General features: G+C 40.8%; 4 protein-coding genes across 5 annotated transcripts; 1 reads left to right on the top strand and 3 right to left on the bottom strand.

Moving 5' to 3' along the window:
• Window positions 1-187: 187 nt before the first annotated feature.
• Window positions 188-2633, bottom strand: LOC310861731 (uncharacterized protein). Its single transcript, XM_083769327.1, has 6 exons — window positions 2443-2633; window positions 1963-2015; window positions 1349-1381; window positions 1197-1256; window positions 1010-1057; window positions 188-895 (listed from the first exon to the last, which is right to left on the bottom strand). Exons 2-6 carry the CDS (start codon window positions 1985-1987, stop codon window positions 723-725), a joined length of 339 nt encoding a protein of 112 aa, XP_083625453.1. The 5' UTR covers window positions 1988-2015; window positions 2443-2633; the 3' UTR covers window positions 188-722.
• A 1297-nt stretch (window positions 2634-3930) lies between these two features.
• Window positions 3931-7407, bottom strand: bin2a (bridging integrator 2a; the record flags this gene model as incomplete). The annotated part of the gene is made up of 11 exons (XM_083768881.1): window positions 3931-3939; window positions 4128-4818; window positions 4931-5013; window positions 5101-5176; window positions 5804-5889; window positions 6004-6111; window positions 6437-6532; window positions 6722-6816; window positions 6936-6990; window positions 7141-7221; window positions 7333-7407. 11 exons carry the CDS (start codon window positions 7405-7407, stop codon window positions 3931-3933), a joined length of 1455 nt encoding a protein of 484 aa, XP_083625007.1.
• A 712-nt stretch (window positions 7408-8119) lies between these two features.
• On the top strand, window positions 8120-10706 carry LOC310861351 (uncharacterized protein). Its single transcript, XM_083768770.1, has 5 exons — window positions 8120-8256; window positions 9399-9504; window positions 9744-9850; window positions 10004-10176; window positions 10273-10706. The coding sequence occupies exons 1-5, from the start codon at window positions 8145-8147 to the stop codon at window positions 10555-10557; spliced, it is 783 nt and encodes a 260-aa protein (XP_083624896.1). The 5' UTR covers window positions 8120-8144; the 3' UTR covers window positions 10558-10706.
• A 621-nt stretch (window positions 10707-11327) lies between these two features.
• racgap1 (Rac GTPase activating protein 1) lies at window positions 11328-21597 on the bottom strand. 2 transcript variants are annotated; one of them, XM_083768503.1, is made up of 17 exons: window positions 21468-21597; window positions 21075-21168; window positions 19833-20035; window positions 19575-19720; window positions 19360-19429; window positions 19184-19237; window positions 19017-19091; window positions 18718-18853; window positions 18223-18359; window positions 17568-17732; window positions 17352-17447; window positions 14776-14974; window positions 13867-13972; window positions 12971-13103; window positions 12612-12741; window positions 12387-12492; window positions 11328-12120 (listed from the first exon to the last, which is right to left on the bottom strand). In XM_083768503.1, the coding sequence occupies exons 2-17, from the start codon at window positions 21157-21159 to the stop codon at window positions 12045-12047; spliced, it is 1917 nt and encodes a 638-aa protein (XP_083624629.1). In that variant the 5' UTR covers window positions 21160-21168; window positions 21468-21597; the 3' UTR covers window positions 11328-12044. The 2 variants fall into 2 exon arrangements, with proteins under 2 accessions (XP_083624629.1, XP_083624628.1); XM_083768502.1 differs by having other exon boundaries at window positions 21075-21165.
• Between the last annotated feature and the right edge of the window lie 219 nt (window positions 21598-21816).

Below are 21816 nucleotides of genomic sequence, written 5' to 3'. Positions count from 1 at the left end.
CACAAATCGGCTCAATTTCCTTATAGCACTTAACATTCTATAGCTTCCTTCGTGTTGGTACAATTAACATTAAATTAGGTTTTGATCTACTACAAAATGTAGGTGTTCTGGTGGAATAACACCTAGATCGAGGGCACCATAATATTTAGCAGGTGGGAATTGAAAGGAATTAAAAATGGCACTGGAATAGTTGAAAAACAGTTTTTATTGCCTTCCATGCTCACCTTCAATGGAGATGTATATTTTATCAGTAACTTTGGCAAAACATCATGGAAGATAATTGGTAAAACTAGAACAAATATAGCCTAGCTGCTCGCTTTAAAAGATTTATGGCCAACTTGTTTACATTATATAAAAAGAAAAGAAAACAGCAGTACACATCTTGTACAAATATCCTGTTTTGAAAAGTAAATAGACATGTCTAAATCAAACATCACAGATACTGAATAAACAAAGCAAAATATGACTACAGTATATAACATATTCAAACTATAATAGCACCCTAGACAGTTTGAGAAAATACCAATATCAATCTTTGGCAGGACTCACTCCCTGCCTATGCATGAGTGTTTTACAGCACAACATCTTAACTTAGCCTGCAGTGGGAAACTCAAAAGTGGGCAACTCTCAAAAGACATAAAAATGTCTTTATAGTTGACCAGAAGCCACTTTTTTTTTTAAAGACTGTTAAGATCCAACGACTCTTTTGCTGCCAGCCAAGTTCAGATAAAGTACTCCTTCTTTTCGACCGTGGCCTTATCCTTGCAGTCCTCATCAGGTTCCTCTCCTGGAGCCAGTTCCCCTGTTGTTCTGTAATCGCCTTTGTTGTGGCAGAGATATCGATAAAGAAGGAATGCCAAACCAAGTACTGTCAGCAGGACCAGAACTATAACCACTGGAAAGACATTAAGACAAGGCAAAATCGTTTTTAAAACAAGGCCAAAATTGATGCGTAATGCAGTGAGTGACTTTTGGCATCGGAAGGGAGGAGTAGCATGAGCATCATTACCTCCAATAACAGTGGCGTCTGTGTGCATTGGGACTGCAGTTGTTAACACTGAAAGAACAAAACAAACGGATTAATACAATTTTACACAGCTTGGAGACAGATGTTATTTTAGATTAGGACAACTGTCAAGTCATAACATTCACACACAGTTGGGACACACTACACATGGCAAGGCACGATAAGTTACCCTCAATCACTGTTGTGTTCACATGTGTGGGAAGTGATGTTGGTGTCCCCATAGTAGTTGCTGAAATATGGCAGGTATATATTGGTCAATAATATAACACTTATTATAATACAACCCACACAAATGTACTCAAGTTCAAAACACAGGCCTACCTTTAATTGTATCCACATACGAGGGAATTGATTCTGAAATTATACCAGATAAGCACATTAAAATGGGCAAAAAGTAAGAGCTCATATCAAGTCTAGTCTGCTGGTCACACCATGTGTTATTGATTGAATATTTTATTAGGCAGAAATGGGGTAGAAACAGCATGGGGTACAGTCAGACATTTAGGATAACATGAACGAAAATAAAAGCCTGGGTACCGAGGCTATAGGATATGGATAACACAAAAACTGATGGGGATTGTATTCAATTGGTACAATGTCTGAGCAAGGACAGCATATCAAGTGTTTTGCAAGACGCAGGAGGCTTAATCTGATTATCAAGAGCTGGACCTGAGACAAACTTGTCAATACTGACAGAAAATACATGTACACTATGACAAAATATCCTTCTCAACAGAACCACTTACATCATTGATGTATGAGAAAGGCTCAATACTAGCCATTTCCCAGTCAACACAAAAACAACATTATCACTAACCCTAACAGTCTGTAGTGTGTACACTTAACCTTTACTCTCAAACAGTTAATTTGATAAGGTTAAAGCTCAATATTGGGAGTTTGCATTACAGGTATAATGTGCTAATAAACGTACATACCATTCAAGGGTGGACTGGACGTCATGATGAGTTTTGTTGTCTGGTGTCACAAACTATGACAAACAAGTAGAAATATTTGAAATAGAAACATAGAAGCTTTTTAAAGTTTGATATTGACTGACTACTATGAGTCTATGACTCGAGTGACACATTACATCATACCACTGACTCTAATCAGCTGACAAGCCTGACATGCTGTCTATCAATTGTAATCTATTGGCTCGACTGGTTTGGTCGATCTAGCCACAACATATCCAGTTTCACTTCCCTTGTTTCCAACTTTACCAAACTGGGAAGTTCCTTAACTTGGGAACTTGGGAAGACAAAACGATCCAACCCAAAGTAAAAACGTGCAATAAACTATTACGAGACGGATCTACAGAACAATAGCCAGCTGCTTGTAACGCTCAACCGCAGACATTGTTCTACGCGGCCACACCACACCACAGCTTTTGTTTGAGCAGAGTAAACTAAACTTACCTGTGGAGTCACTCACAACACTATAGTCGACCTGTTCACGTCCGTAACACAGCAGCAGCTGTTTCATATGCTTTAAATCATCAGGATGTACACAACCTCGAAACCAGCTCAAGTTTAAAATAATGCAAATTGCAAAAGTATCTCTCTCAAGTAATTAATGAAGCAGTTGAGTTCAGTCTCGAATATGCAGTGTGTGTAGGAGGAGTCTCCCTCTCGCCCACGCTCACGCTGTCGATTTCCGTTCCTGCTTTCGTTCCTCCCCTTCACCGTTCACCCTAATATATACTCTGTTCACGCCCCCCCCCCCCCCCCCCACACACACACACACACCGAAAGAAACAACACGTGTGACATATTGTTATTATTTATTTAACTGTATTTAGAGCAATCGACATTCATGTTTATTTTAGACTGTAGTAGGCCCACATTTAAATTACATTAAATTTAATTTAACATAGCATTTAGCAATCAATCACTGTGCAATGTAAGCCATATGGCTGCTGTGATATTATCATATTACATGCATGTTTTTGATTGATTGATTGAAATATTTATTAACAGTTTGTAGAATTTACAGTACATTTTAAGCACAAACTCAATACAAAGACTGTCAACTGTGAGTGGACGACCCAATTAAGCATTACACTTGTTTACAACAGGGTCCACATTGTTCAATTCATCAAAACATTTAGAGACATACAAATAGACACTTCTATGTAGCTAAAGAACAGAACAGGAATTCATCATATAGGAAGCAAAAAGGGAAAAGATACATATACAGTGAGGGGAAATGGGGGGGGGGGGATTCAGATTTTACAGAGGCCAGTTTCGAATTGCAGCCATCCGTAGGTGCCCTTTGAGAGAGGTTTTGAAGGAGTCAAGGGATTCACATGTCTTAATGACTGTTGGTAGGGCGTTCCACATTTTGGTGGCATAGGAGCGAAAAGAATTTAGTCCCTTGTTTGTGCCGAATCTGGGTTGTACAATGTCATGTATTGATGTATTTAATTTGTAATACATGAGATATATTATGTAGCCTATATCAGCCATTCTAGGGTTAGTGCAATGTATAAGATTTAAAGTGACTATCCTGTCTATTCACTCAACGTACAGGACAAGGACAAAGCAAAATCTACCAAACAATTATAATTTACTCAAACTAAACTGAAACTGAAACTAAAGAATGAGCTTAATAAAAATAAAAATGATTACACATATTGATACTGCTGAGATTGTAGGATAAACAACAAGCAGATGAAATGTTATCCAATGAGAAATGTACAACTGAGGAGAGCAATAGATAAATAACAATAAAGAGTCAGTGATGGTTTATTGTTCATTCAACAATGCCGTTACTAGAAATTTGATGTTTTTTCTCTTGTGTTGCTGATGGCTTCACTCCTCTAAATGTCTCTAGCCAATCCAATCCTGTCAAAATAAACAAAGTATAACTGATTGTATTAAACTCTTACCAGTAGATACGTTTCGTTAGACTGTCTGAAATATGATACACAAAAAACACAAACCTAAAGGTTTAATAGATTAAACATCTGTGCTTTTTGAGTCCATGGACCCGTGGTTTCCTACTGGAATATCCTAGATAACAGAGAAAGAAAAAAGGAAACGCTTACAAAATAGAAACATCTGCATCACAATACTTAGCTTGTGTGTGCTGGACAACTGACCTTGGCTACAAAGGCGACATCTTTTGCATCAGAATCAAGGCCAGAAACGTCGCCATTCTCCAGTCCATTCGATTGGGGAGTCTCAAGGGCAACAGGGCTTTCCACTTTCTCCTCTATGTAGAGTGGGGCGTTGTCTACTGCAGATAGCTGGAGCTCCAAGCTTTCTGAGTCATAGGAATTGTTCAGTTCTGAGCTACTCTCACTTGGTGGAGGGTTCTCTTCATCTCCCTTATTATCAGTGGTGATCAAAGGTGTGTCTGCAGAAGCCTCCAGCTCAGATTTAGCCTCCAGCTCAGGTTCAGCTTCCAGCTCAGGTTCCCCTTCCTTAACGGCCCTTTCTCCTCCCTCTAGACTGTCTTCTCCACACTTCAGCTCATCACCAGCAGCCTCCATCGTAGTGTCAGACTCGGGGTTGGCCTCTGCAGGAGGATGCTCACTGTCGCTGTGGGTGGATTCTGCATACTCCTCTCTGAGCTCTGAGCAGGAGCTTTCCAGCGGTGGGGATTGTGGGGACACGGTAAGGGTACTGCTCTCCCTGGACAGAGTTTCATCGGGACGGTAAGGTCTATTAGGAGATCTGAAGCTGGACTTTCGTTGAGAAGGTCTGGGACTGTAGTTCGCGTGAAAATCTGAGAAGCTGGACTTCCATGATTTTGGGGACATCAGTGAACGTCTCAACAGGGAGCCGTGGCTGAAATACATACATACAAAAATCTATTTTCAAGTTCGACTCCCGGAATACAATAAGATAAGTAAATAAATCAGAACAACTTTGAAAGTCAGAGTGAAAAATATAGGCTAACCGTTGTAGTCCCTTGACGACAAACACCTTGTCAGGATGCTGAGCCTGCAGCTCCTTCATCACATTCTGCAAATCATGGTTGAGCTAAAAAAGAAGACATGGTTAAAACTGTCTGTGAAGGATGTCAGGCAAGTGCATTTGATCACCAGATAAACACAACATGGGACATACCGTGCTCATTTCCTTATAGAAGACATCTCGTAATGCTGAGATAGACGAGAAGACCGCCACATAGCATCCAATTCGGCTTCAAGAGAGATATAAGAGAGGAGTATGTGAAAAACCATTCCTACAGTGTATATCAAATTGTTATAGGATCAATATGAGTAAAATAATATATTATAAGTTATTTATAACCCTTCCACAGGAGTAGCGTTTTCATATTTATCACACATTTTGTAATTTTCACCTACAGTAGGCCTATACGTGATAGGTGAATAGGTAAAAATTGTATTAATAGTTATCACCATGAAACTGATTGATTACTTACACGAAGACAATTATTTATTGTATTACACATTTTTTTAAATTGTACATCCAAATATGCAAATTAGGCATTATGTAGGAAGATGTGCAAAACATAGATATGGTATATGGGTAGGTATGGTTTCGCCCACTCAATTCATAATTAACGTTCCAATTTTGGAGGTCTGGCTCATGGACTAAAAACTGGTTCTGAACTGAACTGGTTCCCAACCGGTGGAAAAGGGATCATACTGTACAGTGTACTGTACACAGTATGATCTTTAATTTAAAGAGTTAGAGTTAGTTAGTATTTGAATACACAACAGTTCAAAGTCACAGAGATTATTCTCACAGTAACCAAATCAAAAGTTGTATCTAAAGCAATGTAATATTTGCTCTCTGCTCTGACCTGTTAAAGAGAATTGGGAGCTCTTCCTTTAGCTCATTGTTGATGCTTTCATAGACACTTTTGGCAGAATGGACTTCTTCCTCTGCCTGCAAACAAACAAACAAACAAACAAACAAACAAAGAACAGAATCAGATATGACCGTTCAACTCAGCTATATGTTGGAATACAAAGTGAGAATAGGTCAGTCATTTTCTCTGACCTTAGCTATTTTTATGTCATCTCTCTTCTTAGCGGTTTGCAGTGCCTCCAGGTGGTGATGAGAAGAATCATAATCTACCAGTTTTCTGCCCCTTTTGGAAATTTTCTCCTGTAGAGTACAAATTATGGAACAAATGAGAAATCTCTCTGTCTCTCTCTCATCTTTTTTTTGTGCAAGCTGCATCATTTGTATTGTTTTCAGAAAAAAGAGGAATGGGGCAAAAAATAAGAAAAATGGTAAAGAAAGACATGTCAAGGAGAGGCCAAAATCAATACATACACATAGCGTAAACCAGCAGGTACAGTATTTAAAATAAGGTTAGACACAAGCTGGTAACACTTCAGTAGATAGCAGCAGGCATGTTCTCTCTTTCTTACTGTGTGTATACAGTAGGTACCCCTTTGTGTTTACATTAAGTGTGCTTGTGCCTTACCCTCATATCTGGGAACTGACCGATGTAAGTGTCCATGGTGCGTACTGCCTGGTCCAACATCTTCACCTCATAGTCATTCCACAGAAGGTCCTCACCCTTATTGAGTGAGAGAACAACATACACATTGCTTTATTTATTTAAAGGACAGAGGAGTTTCGAGTTCTCTTGCAAAGTGTGCCAGTACAGTACAATTCTCAGTGTTAAATTGACTCTGGGAGTGTAAGAATTGACCCAAATGGACTTGTATTTTAATGTGTTTTTTCCTCAACTGTGATCATATCTGACCTCTACAATGGCGCCCAAGTCCTCTTCGGCAGCCCAGTCAGTCTCATAAGCATCAAACAGAGACTGGGACAGGCGCTTTGAGGCATCTCTCATTTCTGTAGTCAATGAACAGATTCATAATCAGGGTACAATACATCTAGTGTAGCTTTGTGAGATAAAGTAGACTAGTAGTAGCCCCACTTGCAACGTGTATAGAAATATATTCATCATTTACCTCTGAGAGCATTAAGGTAGCTCTTTAAGTCCTTGTTTATTCGGCTCCCATCGGTCTGCATGCAAACAGAGGTTAGTGTTATCTCCTATGATGTATTATGTATATATGGGCACAATTATGTAGCATGCCTTATCCGATAATTATTATCGGATAATAATAGACACATATACACAGCATGCAGTGCATGGCTATATATTACTGATACCTGCTGGTCAGTGAAATCTTGGAGGAAACAGTCAAATTGTTCATCTCTGGTCTCCACTGTCTTCCCCAGCTTTTGTAATACCTACACAGCAAACACAACTCAAAGTAATGCATGTCATAAGTTTAACAAACAGGAAATTACATTTCATGTTGGCTACTTTTATAAACGAGAGGTGATGGTGTGTGATGATACCTTTTCCTTGCTTCTACTCAGTTGCCTTTGAACTTTTTTCAAAGCACTGCCTTTTGGACTGTTGCCCTCTGCCATATTTGTATCTTCTTTTGCAAAAGGTGTTGCCTATGTTACGGAGATGAAAAAGAGTGAGAGAAAAAAACAATGTTACAGTTAATTGGCCTACAAATTGCTAGTACTGCATATTAAGTATAATTTTGGTTTGTTTATAATGCTAGAAAACGAATGCAACTTTTTCATGCCAAGGACCCCCAAATTGACACGTAGGCTACTAGCTCGCGGACCCCCATTTGAAAAGATATGCTGCAGGGACCCCCATAAGAGAAGATTGTTACGGCTCTAGCAGTGATTCTCAACCCGTTTAATTTCAACAACACCCAGTTTGACATGCATTAGTCTACGGACCCCCAAGTAATGGCATCTATCTATCTCTGGGACACCAATTTATATCGTAAAATCAATGTTAATTTAACTCTGAGAGTGTACAAATGGAACCAAATGGACTGGAGTTACAGACCCATAAGGGTAATTTGGTTCCAAACTATAATTTAGCTGGGGACCCCCTGGAACTCCCTCAAGGACCCCTAGGGGTCCCCGGACCCCACTTTGGGAACCACTGTCCTAAGTGGCTTCCATGAGACCATGACTACAATACCCAGAATTCCTAGAAGTCACTCCACCTACTAGTACTATCGTGGAAATGGCGAACTTTGCCCACAGTCATATTTCGTTATGACACGACTCAAGGGCGGTCCAAAATGATAGAAGACCAAATTCCTTTGCTACTCCAGGAGTTGGCAAGAGTGGTGGACATGAGTATGGGAAGCACTCTGACGAAATGTGCGATCACAGACCTGGGTGTCCAATGGGTTGGCTGGGCCATTGCAGCAGCTCTCAGAACGGAGAAGTTTTATGATTTGGCAGGTAATAATAATCATGTTGATGTATAGCCTATATACTTCGTGAACAATGTTTATGGCCAGTCTGCCCACGAAATTCCGTGTTTTGTAGTCTGTTCGTTCGATCCCCAGTGGTGCAGCCTATAGATTTCTAAATCAGATATAAGTTTTCATTTTTGTGTATAAGTTATACATTTAGATAACAGTCGTTTTGCAGCAGTAACCCTTAAGTTATACAGTATAACTTAAGGGTTACTGCTGCAAAACGACTGTTATCTAAACAGCTTTGTTAATGTGAAACAGCCCAGAGCCCCTCCTTCTTCTTAAGAATTAAGCAGCATCATAAAGCAGCTTACGACCTGTTTCTTTCACATTTTCTATCGGCGCAGCGCCAAAGTTAGAAATCTATTCCCTGAAACATGACTGTCAGCGTCATGTAGAACCATGGCTAGAAATCTATGAAAGAATGCTTATCAGTATCACTAAAGAACTTGGCCGGCCACTTCTGTATAACTATGACAATTACAATGTTGCCATGTTATTTATTACCATATTATTAAATTAGATAGTTATGTACATGTAGTGACTTGAAGTGTCATTTACAAAATTAAAAAGCAGTTATAGGCTTACTGTAGGTGTAAATAAGGGTTATTAATGTGAGTCATGATTAGCTACATGATTTTTGAATAAGGCTCACTTAACTTTTAATATAGACAAAAAAAATTACCTCAATCAATATTCATAAGTAAATTACAGATTTAGTAGATTAATTACATTAAATAGCCTACTGCATTAAGACATATTTGGAGGCATAATTGGACCTATATTACAATCAATGATCAAGTTGCATTACCATCTCATAAATATGTGCAACTTACCTGTAGACAGACACCAGTGTTTGATATTCTTCTTAAATTGGCAAATGAATCACCTGGACAATTCTCCTATATTCGTCCTCTTCTGTTCCCCAACTGGGATCTGTGCTGCTGGATATTTTACCCTTGAACTTTGGAACCAATTGTCTGCAGTTCCCTGGGTAAAAGATTTATTGAACACGCCTTACTCTGCAACAAGTGATATAGCCATGCATGCACCATAACCCATACCCACCAGTGACACTTCCTCCTTCCTTCCTTAAAGTCTAATCTATGTCTGTCTTTGTTTTAGGATCCGGCACATTTATACTACTTGCCCACCTGAGTCGTATATGGGGTGGGGCTGGCCATGTTAGACAGAATGTGCAGACAGGGTTGGTGACAGCATGGGGACTCAGGTAATCATATCTAGTGTCATGTAGCTTTTCCAGAAGAAAAGGTGTTTTGTAGGATTCGACTGTTGTATGAGAACTAGTCCTTAGTCGTTTAATTAATCTATGTACCAGTAAGCTGTATGTATGGAGTCCTTGGCTAGGTCAGAGCTGAACCTATGAATGTGAGCCATTAAAGTTGGGTTAATGAATAATGTTCAAGTTAATGTGAAAGAACAGAAGTAACCGAGTAGTTTTTTTTGTAGGCTGGGGACATTCCTCTTCATGCGGATCCTGAAGGACGGCCACGATCGCAGGTTTAACAAAGTCAGAGACAGCCCAGGGACTTTCTTTGTATATTGGAGCATTCAAGGTATCTCAGACCATTGTGAACGTGACCATCTCAGCACATTGTAAATGGATGGAGTTATCATTTCCACATATTTTCTACTATCAAATTCAGTGAATGTTGACTCTTTTTTTTGTGGAAGAATAAAAGTTATATCCTTATTTCCCCATCTCTCAGCTGTGTGGGTATTTATGACCCTCCTGCCTACCCTCATGCTGAACAGTGAGAAGCAAGATCCGCCTCTTGGTACGAGAGATTATATTGGCTGGGTTCTGTGGGGCCTTGGCTTTGCCACAGAGGCTATTGCGGACCAACAGAAGTGGCTCTTCAAACGCGACCCAGATAATGCTGTAAGTCATGTTGTGTCCTACACTGGACTTACAGGCATGGTCAAATGTTTCCCCCCCCCCCCACAGTGGCTTTCACAACTTTTTTTGTCCTTCTAGGGAAGGTTTATTCAGAGTGGATTGTGGGCTTACAGCCAACATCCAAACTACTTGGGTGAGATCATGCAATGGTCAGGTCTGTGGCTGTCAGCCTCATCTGCGATGCAGGGTTCCCAGTACCTCAGCGTAGTGTCTCCGGTCTTCGTGTGGTTCCTGTTACGTCACATCAGTGGTATCCCCATGCTGGAGAAGCAAGCAATGAAGAAGTGGGGTTCCGACCCGGCCTTCCAGGACTACATTAAAAACACACCTCTTCTATGGCCACGTCCGACAATTGGATTTTAGGTAGTTTCCGTCTCGGCTGAGACAGTAATTGATATTTTCTGTATATACATACCCCCGAGATATGGGTCTTGAACACATACACTGGATGTCCACACTGATCGTCTCCATTAAATACTTTGTCAGAATCAGTCTTGTATTTAACTTATTCAAAATAAACTTCATTTTTCATTTGTTTTCTACACATTCCTTAAAATATATTCATATAAATCAGCAAGCAAATATATCATCAAATTCCCTTAGTCTACGAATATTGAATACAACCATATTGGTCGCCCTGAAATCTGGTTGACGAACATGCTCTGTTAGGTAGGTTGTTGGACCAATGACTAGTCTGAACTAAGTACTGCATCCGCGTAGCGTTAAGTCTGACATCCCAATAATCTGAGTCACATTACTAACCTTACCTCTAACCCCCCCCCCCCCCCCAATTGTTATTGCAATTTACGAGCTGTGTTCACTTCCCACTACTACTCCTAGTATTTAGCATGAGTAAATGTAGAGGAATTGGCATGTAATGTTTAAATGTAGTAACAAATACAACACATATTACTTTTGATAAGCATTGTGGTTGTGTACTAACATTTGTCCATAACCTTTTCAACACCTCCATTCGCCACGGCATAGCAAAACCTGAATAGATAATCTGAAGTTAAGTGCATGTATGATATCGATAAACAACAAAACCAACCCCAGTACGTGACATTTTAAGTCACCATACACCTCATGTGTCCTTTACATTCCAAAGAGAAAAGAAAGAAAGAGACTTCAGGAGTAGTTATACGTTTAAACTATATTTTTTATAATTGTGTACTTGTACAAAATCACAAACATTACAAGAGTAAAAAAAAATTAAGGCAAGGGAAAAAAGCAACAATTTTGAACTGTAGCCTATAGTACTGCTGCAGTTATACAATTTGAACAGTTCCAGGACCACTTGGGAGTGCAGCGTGAAGAATACTCACTACGAAAATCAATTGAAATTCTCTATGAGAGCAACAAACATACCTCTTCATAGCATTTTATTTGCATATTTTTTTAATAACAAAAATCTAAACTAAATAATACTATATGCTGGCTTGAGTATGAACCACTCTGTTCAGTGTCGCTCGTCAAAAATAACTGATCTTCAAGCTAACAGCACATTGCAACACACTGTTGGCTTGAAGGCTGATTATTTTCAGCATGAGACACTGTACTGTACTACGGACTACAGAGTATCAATTACGCTTACGCTGTAGAATGAAATGCTTAAAATTAACTTCAACTACTGAGTAATACATGAGTTGAATACCTTTCTGCACAGCATAATATAAACCTACTCTCAAATACAAACTGTAGTACCATTCCTTAAAAGTACGCCAGATGATTTAAACAAACAATGTAGTAACTCACATGTAAAACAATCAATACAAATCTTCTTAAACTCAACCAACTCAAAGTTTGTCGAATACAAAAATGTACATATCTGCTCTTCGGCTGCTTTGCTTTTATCTGAGCAGTGGAGATGCAAAGTAGTTCCCTTGATGAGCAGCAGCTGTTACTGGTTTGCTCCTGCTCCCAAATCTGCAACACACAAAACATACATCACAATCACTTCCAAACTCCAAATAAAAATAGCCAATCTTCTTCCTTTTTTGTTTGACAGGTTGAAAGTAGTTAACCTCTGTGAAGTACTTCAGCTCAAACGCTTATGCCTTCTAAAACCTAACCTACGGTTTTCTGAAAACGTTCAAGTTCTTATTTTCAACGATATCTGTTAACATGTATAATTCTTTAATTTCCACCCCTACTGGAAGCTGAGAAAGGAGGAGCGTCATCTCAGTGTTTACCTTGGTGTCAGGGAGGACATCATGCGTTGTGACAGGGAGGTTGAGGAAGGGTTTTTGCAGAGCTGGTGTTCTGGGGTGTTGACAGGCCCCAGCATGCTCATAGAGTCTACAGTAACAAATAAAAACACATTAATACTATGATGTGATTTAGAAGCAGATATGCGTGTACAGTACAGTAGATTACATCTTCAATATATCACCAAGTTTATATTTGTTGTGGCTTACTTTTCATATCTGGGGTGGCATAGCAGTTGGCGTTTTCAATGATCATGTCATCCCTATTTCGCTGCATGTTTTCCACCATCACAAATTGATTCCAATACTCCACGGGCAGGGACAAGAGACGCTCAACAACCTTAACAGAATGATAATCATAACGAAAAACAGAAATTGCATTTTAGCACGTTGCTGCCCAATTCCCTCTTCCAGCATAGTCCAGAACCAGAAGACACATTTTCTCAAGCTATAAGATCTGCACATTAAGAGCAGTTCAACATTTAAGAAGCATTATGTTAAAATATTAGTGTCAATCGACATGACTGTATGATTAGGGTGCCTTTAGGTTGTTAGTAGCATTCTCTCACCATAGCCTGTCGTTTGGTGTCTTGCAGTATCATCATGGGTTCAGGGTTAGCTACTGAATGACCGACTAGCGTTGGTCCAAAAACGCGAGCCAGATTGTTGATGTTCATTTTCGTGTCCACACTCTGAGCAACTCTGAAAAAAACATTGCCTCTTTTAACCAAGCATCAAGTGATTCTTTTGCCAAATGAACTCCATTTCCATTCCAATAAAACTAATCTGGTCAGCTAGCTCTCAGTCTCCAGTAGTTAAAAAAAAAAGAGGCAAAATATGACTCCCAATATCGCTGTAGTGTAAGATGTCCCTGGGACTCATCTAAAAGACCATACCTGCATCCCAGGACTCATTACATTGAAAACCCATTTACATCACTGCCACCTGATCTAAACCACTTCCAAATTAATAGAACATTAATTAAGCATGAATTAGTTCATTAATTAAGCAAACCGGGGAAGCATTCGTGTAATTAGAGATTTAAACACTCAAGTATATTTTATTTTATACTTTCGCTACTCAAATGTTTGCTTCTGGGGTCCCTAGAACAAAATATTTTTGAGATGGTGGTCCACAGCCAAATACATTGGGGGGTCCTCCTTTGCATGAAAAAGTATGAGACCCACTAATATAGCAACATAGGTTTTTGAACGCCCAGAAGCATGCAAACAATTGAGTTAAAAGGTTCGCTTTACACACGCACTAAAACATTCATGATTTTTGAATTGCCAACATATAAACTAATGCTTTTAACTCAAATCTAAAATTACACAGATTTAAATGACAGGTTAATTAACGGGTTTAAACGAGTTAAGTAACTTGTATGCCGATATACTAGGTGAGAGTTCACATCACATATCAATGCTTCATTCATACACATCAATGGTTCAGAATGGATACCTACTTCTGGAGGTGAACGATCATGAAAGCCAGTGTGTCCCTGTTAGCCTGTGGCAGCTCACCAACAGTCTGGTACATTTGAGCTATACTGTTATCATCATCTTCAATCTCTGAGGAAAAGAAAAAACAAACAATTTTTAAGTTAAGGAAAATAAATGGACCGTATATATTAGAGACCTGTGGATGGAGTTTTTTTTTTGTCACCCACAACCGCAAATTCATTATCCGCCCGCTAGCCTCGGTACCAGGCTTTCATTTTTGTTGGTGCAAAAATTGAAAGCCTGGAGGAACGCATTGGCCGCTCTGGTCTAAAAGTGGAAGTCAAAACCTTCCGGGTGGGCGTCGCTCCAAATGATGTGACGTAGCGCTGCACTAGGGGGGAGAGGAGGGGCCGGGGGTGACGGACAGATCGATGAGATCCAATCAGGGAGTGCGCAAATCTGAGCCTCTACTGGCTTGGGACACCACAATATACGAAATATACGAGGTAACCCAACTCACCCGTTATCCAACCGCATTAATTATATCATCCTATTTATATTAACCGCACCATCCGCCAACGGCAATCACGGCTAAATCCGCAGGTCTCTAGTATTGTATATATTGAATGTATACAAAAGACTAACAAGCTGGAAGATCTCACAGACACACACACACACTAATAAATGTATTAAAAGTTATTATAATCAGTGTTTTTGTTGGATTCTGTACATTTCCCATCCCGTCTGCATGGAAGCTGAGGCAGTCAGCCTGCTCAGCTACACAAGCCTGACCATTAACATCAAAGTGATATTATGTAAACCTACTGCACCGTCAGTGAACAATCCCCAATCTCGTTATGTTAATTGTTGTCTACTTGAAAACTTTCATTTTTTATGATGTTAACTCATCACTCATGATCACTCTGCCATACCTGCTGCTTCCATGAAGGGCCGGTTGAGACGGAAGGTGACAATGGGTTCCTTGAGGTTTCTCAGGAAGTCCTTCAGGAGGCCAGTGATGGCATGGATATCATCAACCTTGCTGAGGGGTGGAATGGTCTTGCCACGCAGGAATTTCTCCTTCAGATCCTTCACTGTGCGCTCAGCACCAGACAGACGGTACAATCCAGTCTGAGAGCAATAGAACATAATCAAACTGGTTAAGGGGGAAAAGGTAATGTGACTGTACTGTATCTCTGTCTGGACTCTGGGTACATGCATGGTTGCTGCAGCTGGCTACAATGTGGCATTATGACATCATAAACATTCTTCCCATTTCCTTTTTATGTCGGTTTTTCCAATATGCCAGCAAAGCACGGCTGCAACAAAGAAATAAACTATGCAAACGATGGCAGAGAATGCCCCTTTCGGAACCCTAGTTTACCGTTTCTGCATTTGGGAAGTCGGTACCCTAGGGTCCCTTGAATGTCAATCTAGTCTCCATGGTACGCACTGGCACTGGTACCACTGTCTGGTCAAATTTAACGTCATTGGAGTGTTGATTACATGTTTCAAATAATTATGCAAAGAGTAGACTACCGTGGAAACTTTAAAGAGGAAAAATGTCCTCTTCTTACTGAAATTATCAAAGTTAAGATCAGGCCATAAAAAGGAGTTATTAAACAAACTGAAGACAGCATTAAAAACATCCACCACACTCATTCTAAAGCATGTACGAGGTCGGCCAATCAGGCAGTAACTAGGACACAGCTAGCCCATCGCAGCGCAGGACATGGGAAGTCACGGAATAGAGAATTTGAGAGAAGCCTACATTTCAAAAATAGATTAAAAATACTATAGCGCCGATTCACACAAGTTTATGCGGTAGCTCACACTCAAGCGACGTGACCACGGACTGACCAGACAGTGATCATATGCCACTCTTGAGCCCATCTGCCGCTGCTATGGCCCAATAAGGCTTTGGTAGTTGTAAACAGAATTCAGTAGCCTAACGGAGTGACAAATGTTAACCAACTGCAGTGAATTGCAAGATTATCTACCTATCGAGCATCAAATTGGGGTAGAGTGACCGTATAAGAACCGCAAGGTTCTCAGTTCGAACCCAGGCTCCCCCAGAGTTAAGTGTCAAAGAGTCATTGAGCAAGACTCTGAACCCTGCCTCTACCATCGGTGTGTGAATGACTGTAATGCTCAACATTCAACGAATTAGACCCTTCCTCACCCAGGACTCAGCCCTGCTCCTTCAGTCATACACCAAGCATGTCAAAACTTGACAATTGTAACTCCCTCCTTACTGGACTACCTAAGCCTCTCCAATTGATCAAAAATGCAGCAGCCCGCCTGGTTTTTTTAACCAGCCAAAATTCTCATGTCACTCCCCTTCTCCACTCCCTCCATTGGCTCCCGGTCGCTGCCTGCACAGAGTACAAAACTCTGATGCTAGCTAGGTATGGCACCGCCATATCTTGCAAGTCTGATCGCTCGGCTGCTCTCTGTCCCCCTCTAGCGTTCAGTGGCATTTGCGCCCCTGGCCAGGTGTGCAGTTTGATTTGAACAAAAGTAACCCTGACCCTCCCCCGACAGCAATAGATACTGGGCTGCCTGCAGTCCATTGTTGCATCGTTGTTGCCCATCCCAACGACCCTCGGCCATAGAAATGCTAATATACGAGTGTTTACATGGGGCCATCACCTACCTGCCTGGCACGTACTGTATAAAAAAAAAAACACTGCTTGCCTCTGTGCGCTCCTGCTTAAGAGCCTGCTTTTTTCTGGTGTCGATTAAGCTGACCTACAAGCACACACTGTGTTGCAAAAGCGGCTGTGGTGGGCTTACAAATCGCCGGGAGACGAGTGAGACGACACAGAGAGAGAAGCAGAGTAGCCAGGTCCTCCACATTAACTGTCATGTTTCTTATAACATTCGCTGTTGTCATACCGTAAATTCATAATTATACAAGTTTCTCAAATGTAACTGTCAAGTGACGTTTATGGAAACTTTAGGCCGGGAGAAGTCTTTCTTGCCTGACCACGGTGAACATGGGCACACACACAGTATTCGCATTGGTACGCCAAGAAAAAGAAATTCCACACACACACGGTTTCAAATACATTGTAGCAGCTGTGCGTGTGTGGAAAAAGTATAGCCTATATAACACGGTTTCAAATAAAAAGTATATATACTGTATATACTTAGTATCTAGGTGTGCCCTGGGAGCTTTTGGCTATGAAAAGTGTGCCCTGGCAGAAAAAAGGTTGGGAAACACTGCTGTAGCTAACCGCATAGGAAAGTGTGTTCACACATCACTGACTATTTCTGGGTATGGTCCTTCAGGGCTTGCGCTTGTACTGACTGACTGGCTCCACTCCTTCAGGCACTTTGATTCAAAACAACACTTTTTTGCTCTGGGTAAGTTCTAAGCAGGTAGTAATAGTGTTCACTTACTTCGGCGTAAAGTGACAAGCAATATGTTGCCCAGCTCTTTTTCAGTTGCAAATTTAAAATGTAAAAAAAGCAAGGCATAGACTATTAGACATGTACCACTCACCTCCTTTAGCCCCCGTTGCTCAATCTCCTTGACGCAGTGGATCACCAACTCAGGAATCATGGGGGATTCGAGTGGTGCATAGTCTGCAAGGGTACCCTGCATAGCACCCAAACAAGCAAAATAAACAGATAGGACCGTATATTATTATCATCATCATGTTATCTTCTTTGGGAATATACACACACACAACTACATAATACAGTCAGACATACATACCTTGTTAACCTTGACAGGCGTACCAACCATGGTGGGGATGCACGGGAGAGGGCAGCTCTCCCGGCACTCGGGGTGACTGACCACTCTGCAGTCACGGCACTTAAGGGATACCCTCCCAAACTTGATCCTCTTGCCACAGGGAACGCAAGACTCTGGCTTGATAACCTGTGGAATTGAGAAATGTTGTGAAATTAATGCAATCCTGGCAAGACTGGTAGTAGGTTCATTCACCTACCACAATTTGACTGGGTAGATGTTAAGACCTTACTTCTCTAAAACAATGTGGCATTGGCACACCAAATACTGAATTTGTCAGGTGAAACGGTAAACTATCTAACAGAAATCTGTTGGTTTGATCAAGGGTAGAGGCATTATGGAGGCAATGAGGCATATACTGTACATAGCACTCCCTCTACTACATTTGCTCCCGTCACTGCCACTATTTCTGTGCAGAGAACTTTGGCCAACCAGAGAGAATGTATTACTTACATCTTGATCTAGTAAAGATAAAGAAATGTTTCTCTGCAGTGGTCAGAAAGTATTTATTTCCCAAGTGTCATTAAAGGTCATTGTAGACTGAGAATGGCTGTAAAACCCATCAGTCTGCAAGGACATATACTCTGTAATTCGGAGAGGGAAAAAACAATAATCTTACAGTTTTCGAAACAAACTCATGATGGCGGATTCCCCCATTGCTCTGTGGAGTGCTGGGCTCAGCTCTCATCTCTGGTTTGTTTGGCTGTTTGAAGAAGTCCTCAGATGTGACAGATTCAGAGTCCCACTCCATTGCAGCTTGAACAGGAGAGAGCAGAATATTAGTTAAGAGTAAGACTAGATGGAACATAGGCGATATTGAAGTTATTCATTCCAATCTCCAGTTGGGAAATGGTTGTGAGCGAGTCCATGCATGTTTGTCAAAGTTATTGACATGCATTCATGCATCAGAATAACAAATATCCAATTCAAATTTGCCATTTCCAACCACAAATAATGATTAAACACAAAAGTAACAAGCTACAGTTAGTGGTACTGGGCAGCAGCATTGCAACGTAATCACATTTTGTTTTTCCCTCTCCACAATAGTAAAAATAGCAAAATGTTTAGCACTTTAATGTGCTACAAATACTAAAGGAAAGAAATATTAACTCACCTTTTAACTCGCACGTCTTTCTCCTGCTGCGAGTCCAATAGGGATTGGGAACAGTCTCAATAGTAGAGACTGCTTCAACGGTTCCACCATTTGCAGGCATTGTCACTACAGTCTTTGCGATGAGGGACTCATTTACCTACAACCAATAAATTAAGAATTGGACATTTACAAATGATCAGTCAATCAATTACATCTAGTTGCATCCCTAAAAAACCCACAAAACTATGTTGATGCATTTCTGTCAAGTAATTGACCCAGATGGTCAATGATGATCTGCAGTGATTCTGCACCCAACATACCCTGTCTGATGTTCTGCCTGTAGAACAAGACCTTTTGGAGGCAAGAGGAGGGCCGTCAACATGTCTGGAGGAACGCTAGAAAAAGAAAAAGAGAGAATAAATCTCCAACAAACCTGACAGACACCAAAGCTCTTTAGGAAGAAAATTCAACACTTTAGTTAACATACCCTCTTCTGTCGTTTTTTGAGTCGCACCGTCCTGACTACAGAGGAGTCCCAATCCTGTAAACAGAATACAGATTAGACAAACTGGAAGGTAATCTGCATTCGTACTGACGGATGAATATGAAAGAGGGAATATATTTTTAGATTTAATTATGTTGAAATATGAAAAATTTACTTACGAGAGAGTCATCCGTTTTGTCGTAGCTGATGTCTGACAAGATGGAGGCAGACTCATCTATTCTATGAAGTCTATGAAGAAGAAATCGGATCATATGGGTTAATATCATGTGACAGACAGATCTCCATTTCAAATGATTGACATCACATCATCTTTCAAAACCAAAACTATAGGACGTGTGTGTGTGTGTGTGTGTGTGTGCATGTTCATATCTACCGTCGGCTGGTGTTCAGGTTCTGTGCTTGCTGAGTGCGGGAGTTCAGGAATGCCAGCGCTGAGCGTTGCTCGTCATTCAGCTTAATGCTGTTTGAGCCGGATCCCTCGTTTATGAGAAGATCTCGAATCAACTGGAGCTGACGATCCTTTATAAGACAAATACATAAATTACTTCACGTGGATTGTGACTGAAAGGACAACATGCCTAGTGAGTAGTGACAGACAAAAGTTAACACTAGAGTCCAAGTCCAAACATACCAGCTTCTCACAATCAGCCTCCGCTTTCTGCCGCCGACGGATCTCAACATCCACTTGATTGCGGGCGTGTTTCAGTTTGACCTCCAGTGCTCCTCGGTCACTCTCTGCTTGTGCGAGGACATCCTTGCAGGAGCCCAGGTCCTGCTCAACTTTCAGCCACTTCTTACGGGACGATTCGAAGTTCAACACCATCTGAATGAAGTCTGGGAGAGCAGGCAACAATGAATGAATGTCTAAAAGATGGACCAGCTAGACATGTCTGCACAATCAAATCCTCAATGTCAATGTATCTATTTCTAACAAAGTGTGTGTACAAAATTCAACAATTACAGTTTATTAACAATTCATCAAGACATAATAATATACAAGAAATCATTGTGAAGTAACCTTAATGCCACATTCACATGGGATCAGTAGACGGCAAACCAGAAGTCATTTTAGTGGACGGGAGCAGGACGATATACGGAACAGGACGGCACGGCAGCCAGAAATATTTAACAATGTCCACCAGGTTGCCATTTGCCTGATTCCATGTGAACGCAGCAACCCCTATGCAACAAAACAGTGGAACGCCCTGCCAACAGTCGTAAAGGAGTACGAATCCTTACTCTCCTCCGCTCTTAAAGAGCACTGAAATTCGACCCCCCTATTGTACCCCCCCTTTATATGTTGGTGTTTTTGCATATTACTGTATATTTGCATGTGATCAAATGTTCTGATGAATTGAAGATGGGGGCCCCCAGTATAAACAAGCCATTGTGATTTTCTGGGCGTTTAAATCCTCTTAGTTTCGGGACTCGTGACCCTAGTAGGAGTACGAATCCCTACTCTCCTTCAAAACAGCTCTTAAAGAGCACTTACGGGTGGCTGCAATTCGACCCCCCTATTGTATCCCCCCCCTTTATATGTTGGTGTTTTTGCATATTACTGTATATTTGCATGTGACCAAATGTTCTGATGAATTGAAGATGGGGGTCCCCAGTATAAACAAGACATTGTGAGTTTCTGGGCGTTTAAATCCTCTTAGTTTCGGGAGTCGGGACCCTAGTTTACCTTTCTGTATTTGGACCGACGTCCCACATGTTATGAACAGCTATAGCCACTATAAACAGAAACTAGCAAACGACCTTTGTATTGTCCTCGAACTGTGCTTACTCTACAAACTGTATAATGTATCCATTGTATTGTATACAATTGATGATTGTACATCAACTAGATAATAATGTACAATCCAAAACTTACGGGGTTCGATGTTCTCGCTGTTCAGCACGTTGATCTGGGATATTAACTGCTCGTATAAACGGCGCAGATTCAATGCCGTGTCCATGGTTTCCTGCTAAAAAAAAACAAATAAAACACAACCCATATTGATATTGACTCAGTAAACGGGTAAAATACGAACCACATAAACAACGCAAAACAAACACGAACAAATGCATACATACGGTATACAACAATGGTTAGGCCTATAAATAATTAGCACACGCTAACGGCTTTAGCAACGGATCTTCAAGTAACGTTTAAAGACGGGACCTTCCCACGGAACCGTTATTAATGCACACACACGACGACTCGAAACCTACACGATGTAAAAACGAACGTTAAGAGTATTAACGGCGTTAGAACATTACATACCGTCTCTCAAATGCCAATCCTCCACGACTTCAGTGTTATAATGTGTTGTGATGATCAGATGATCGACTCTCTCTTGTACAGGAAGACAAGAGTGCCTTTTGAATCACTCTATCTGATCTGACCCTGTTCCCTGTTCCCTGTTCTCAGTTCTGATGTAGTAATCTGATGTGACTGTGAGCCTGGCCTTAGCGCGTCGCATTTCAAATGTATCCGTTTAGCCAATGAACAGCGTGTCGCCGTGCGTCTGTCTGCGTCATAGGTCTGCGCAGCGACGTGAAGCCAGAGTTGTTGTTGGTTTTTGTATTGTTGTTTGTGCTGATTAATTGGCTGAATTATTTGTACCACATTT

This window comes from Protomyctophum parallelum, assembly GCF_964188405.1.
Source record: "Protomyctophum parallelum genome assembly, chromosome: 7".
In the NCBI taxonomy this organism is placed as follows: Eukaryota; Metazoa; Chordata; class Actinopteri; order Myctophiformes; family Myctophidae; genus Protomyctophum; species Protomyctophum parallelum.
Note: the sequence above shows the minus strand (reverse complement) of the source record. Positions and strands in the feature narration are given on the sequence as shown.

Excerpts from the sequence above, each read along its gene's own strand:
- LOC310861351 (XM_083768770.1), top strand. The coding sequence starts at position 8,145 with ATGAGTATGGGAAGCACTCTGACGAAATGTGCGATCACAGACCTGGGT. Across the intron at positions 8,257-9,398 it reads GAAGTTTTATGATTTGGCAG|GATCCGGCACATTTATACTA; the intron begins GTAATAATAATC and ends TCTTTGTTTTAG. Across the intron at positions 9,851-10,003 it reads TGTATATTGGAGCATTCAAG|CTGTGTGGGTATTTATGACC; the intron begins GTATCTCAGACC and ends CCCATCTCTCAG.
- racgap1 (XM_083768503.1), bottom strand. The coding sequence starts at position 21,159 with ATGGACACGGCATTGAATCTGCGCCGTTTATACGAGCAGTTAATATCC. Across the intron at positions 17,733-18,222 it reads ATGAGTTTGTTTCGAAAACT|GTTATCAAGCCAGAGTCTTG; the intron begins GTAAGATTATTG and ends TCAATTCCACAG. Across the intron at positions 12,493-12,611 it reads TGCCACCCCAGATATGAAAA|ACTCTATGAGCATGCTGGGG; the intron begins GTAAGCCACAAC and ends TTGTTACTGTAG.
- LOC310861731 (XM_083769327.1), bottom strand. The coding sequence starts at position 1,987 with ATGACGTCCAGTCCACCCTTGAATG. Across the intron at positions 1,382-1,962 it reads GTCCAGTCCACCCTTGAATG|AATCAATTCCCTCGTATGTG; the intron begins GTATGTACGTTT and ends GTATAATTTCAG. Across the intron at positions 1,257-1,348 it reads GTATGTGGATACAATTAAAG|CAACTACTATGGGGACACCA; the intron begins GTAGGCCTGTGT and ends GCCATATTTCAG.